General features: G+C 43.7%; 1 protein-coding gene across 1 annotated transcript in view; it reads right to left on the bottom strand.

The window, feature by feature from the left end:
- Positions 1-1479: 1479 nt before the first annotated feature.
- The window catches only part of LOC101864316, a gene marked incomplete at its 5' end in the record, with an annotated part of 3898 nt that continues 2194 nt past the window's right edge, over positions 1480-3183 (bottom strand). Inside the window, 2 exon segments of the mRNA XM_005103160.3 lie at positions 1480-1818; positions 2736-2943. Coding sequence (XP_005103217.2) covers positions 1555-1818; positions 2736-2943 — 472 coding nt within the window.

Genomic DNA, 3183 nt, shown 5'->3' with positions numbered 1-3183 from the left:
TATTATGATTATTATTATTATTACTATCATTTTAGTTATTATTATTATTATTATCATTATTATTATGCTTTCAGGGAAGCTGGGAATGATTGTGATGAACGCTTTTGGTTGGTATTAGTGTTATTTTAAGACTACTTAATCACAATGTCATTCTGCTGATGTGCTCTCTCGAACTCGTGAAGTAGCGAGCAAGAACTTAACAATTATAGCAAAGACGTCGTTTTTTTACATGCTTTACTATAAATATTTTAATAACCCAGACAGCGGTTGAAGATTTCTTCTCTAAAACTGTATCCTTTCACCCCCTTTCCTACTCCCTAACCATGTTTTGTTGTCTGCTTTGCCCCCCCCCTCCTTTCCCTTTGCCCACTCCTCTGAGCGCATGACTCGTTCTGCAGCCTTTCTACTGCTTCTCCTTGGCTCCCTATTACTGTTATCTTTCATCCACACCTCTGATCTTATCGTAGGTAAGACTGAACACCTAGCCTTCTCGGAAAAGGAAGAACAATCTAGGAGGCCCCGTGTGCAAGTTGCGTACGTGAAAAATCCCTTGGTGGTCCTAAAATTGAAATGAGTAGGCTTCAGCCGCCACCCGGGCAAAATTCAAAACTCTTAGCAAACTGAAGCATGCTCATATGACGTATGCAGTTGCGAGCGCCATAAAGCACTAACTAAAAATACACCCCCCCCCCTAAAAAAACCCAACAAAAAACCATTTTAATGGTAAATGAATGGTAAGGTTATTGACAAAGGGTGGAACTGATTGGAATAGACAAGAGAGAGAGAGAGAGAGAGAGAGAGAGAGAGAGAGAGAGAGAGAGAGAGAGAGAGAGAGATTTGGGGGTGGGGTGAGTGTGGTAGACAGACAGAGATATTAGACTGAAAGCTTATAAGATGGCTCAGTACGGTTAAAATAACGATCATGTGTTCCCCCCCTCCCTCCCCGCTCCTTCAAGTTATGAAAATCATGTGAATATGAATAAGGACGAAGACAAACAAACAAACAAACAAACAAACAAACAAGCAAACAAAAATTTAAATTTTATCATTATTATAGCTGATTTATTTTAAGCCGCTTTGAAGTTTCTACCCAACACAAAAGCGTCCCCCAAAACTTGCCTTTGAGGTTTTAGATTTCAAGAAAATCAAACTGTTTAAAACGCATTGGAATCAGGCGCTCGTCAATTTTTGGGCATGTGTAGTTACTGGTGTCATCTTAAAGCTATTTCATTTGACTTTTGAATACAACTCAAGTATTTGCGATTGAAGGAGGTGCGGGTCGCCTGGTTTTAGAGGTAAATTTAGCAAGAAAATGGCTGTCAAAGTTTGGTGACCCCATAGCGTTAAAAGTCCTTGAAAACTGAAAATTTACATTTTTCGTGCGTTTTAAATCAACATTTTTCAGTAAAATCCTCATAGAAATCACTGGACATAAAAGGTATTGAAAAATCAGAAAAAAATTCCAGACGCGGAAAAATGTAGGTTTCTTTGATTTCATTATATCTTTGACTTGCGCCTAATTTCAACATAAAGCCTCACAATTTACTACAGACATTATCCAACAATAGGACGGTCTTCCCTCTCAAAGTAATAGATGTAAGGGTGGAGCCCCTCTGAAGTGGTGTAGTAACCCTTCCCGTCAGGTGTCCAGGCCACTCCCTCTCCTTGGGGTTCCGGATGTGACGTCACCGGACGTCCGGTTTGGTTGGAAGCGGCTGTGAGATAGTCTCCGTCCGGAACGTACCAATAGAGGACCTGCTCGTAGGTTCTGATCAACATTTCCTTACCGTCAGAGGAGATGTCTGCACCCGTGGGGCCCTGGGGGGGGGGAGGAGGAGGGCGAGGAGGGAGAGAAGGAGGAATAGGAGAAGGAAGAGTAGGAGGATGAGGAGGAGGGGAGGGGGAGGAGGGAGAGAATGAGGAATAGGAGGATGAAGAGCAGGAGGAGGAGGAGGAGGAGGGGGAGGATGCAGAAGGGCAGCTTCTGATCAGCATCTCCTTACCGTCAGAGGAGAGATGGAAGAATTAGGAGGAGGCGGAGGAAGAGGAGCAGGCGGATGTAGATGAGAAGGAGGCGGGGAGCGAAAGAGGGGAGGAGGAGGGGAAGGAAAAGGTGGAGGAGAGTAGTGGTGGAGGTGCTGCTGCTGCCGCCGAGCATGATCTTGTGTACTCCAAAAACAAAATTTTTTCTCTCTTTATTTACCTTTATCTGAGCGGGAATTACTCAAGACCTTCCTTCCCTACTCTCCTTTCACCACAACATCATGATGATGATGATGATGATGATGATGATGAGGATGAGGATGATGATGATGATGATGATGATGATGATGATGATGATGATGATAATTGATGATGATGATGATGATGATAGTGATGCTGGTGGTTGTGAAAATGATAGTGATGATCATGATGATGGTGATGATGATGACGAAACCTCAACTCATTAAACCAATCAGGGTTCGGAAGAGAAAGGTATTCGTCCTACTTTTTCTTTCACTTTGTTGTTTGTGTCTGTCCGTCTGTCAGGCTTTTCCTTAGACAAAATGGCGGTTATCGCGTTCATGTTTCTCTTTCCCCAAAGCTCACCTCTTTAAACCAATCAGGATTTAGAGGCGAAATGATTACGTCCTGTATTTTCTTTTCCCTCTGTTGTTTCTGTCTGTCTGTTTGGCTTTTCCTTAGACAAAATAATGTTTATCGTTTTTGTGTATTGCTCTTTCCTCAAAGCTCACCTCGTTAAACCAGTCAGGATTCGGGGGCGTGAATGACGCGACCGCTGACGTCACCACAGTTCTCTCGGGTTTCACTCGTTGGTCCCCGGAGGTCCAGCCGCTGTTGGGAAGTTTTCCCATGACCCCGTGACCTCCGACCTTGCTGGAGATGACGTAGACAATTCCTTGAGGGTCCACTAGCATCGTGTCACAGTTTGGCTCCGCCCACCTGCAAAATGCAACAGGGCGTTATCTACATCCACTCCATTTCTGAACGTGGATAAAGCTAGTGGAGGAGTTTTCTTTGGGTTTTTTTTTCTTTGTTCTTTGTTTCTCTTTATTTTGGGGAAGGGGGGTGGGGTGGTGTGGCGCTGTTAGCTCATTTGTTATCTATTATGTAAAAGGCTTTGGCGCTCGAATCCCTAACGGGAGTGTTCTTGAACTTTCGTTACTTCAGAAGTTTCGAGTC

The sequence above is a fragment of the Aplysia californica genome, unplaced genomic scaffold (genome assembly GCF_000002075.1).
Source record: "Aplysia californica isolate F4 #8 unplaced genomic scaffold, AplCal3.0 scaffold00361, whole genome shotgun sequence".
In the NCBI taxonomy this organism is placed as follows: Eukaryota; Metazoa; Mollusca; class Gastropoda; order Aplysiida; family Aplysiidae; genus Aplysia; species Aplysia californica.
This window is presented reverse-complemented; position numbering and strand designations above follow the sequence as displayed.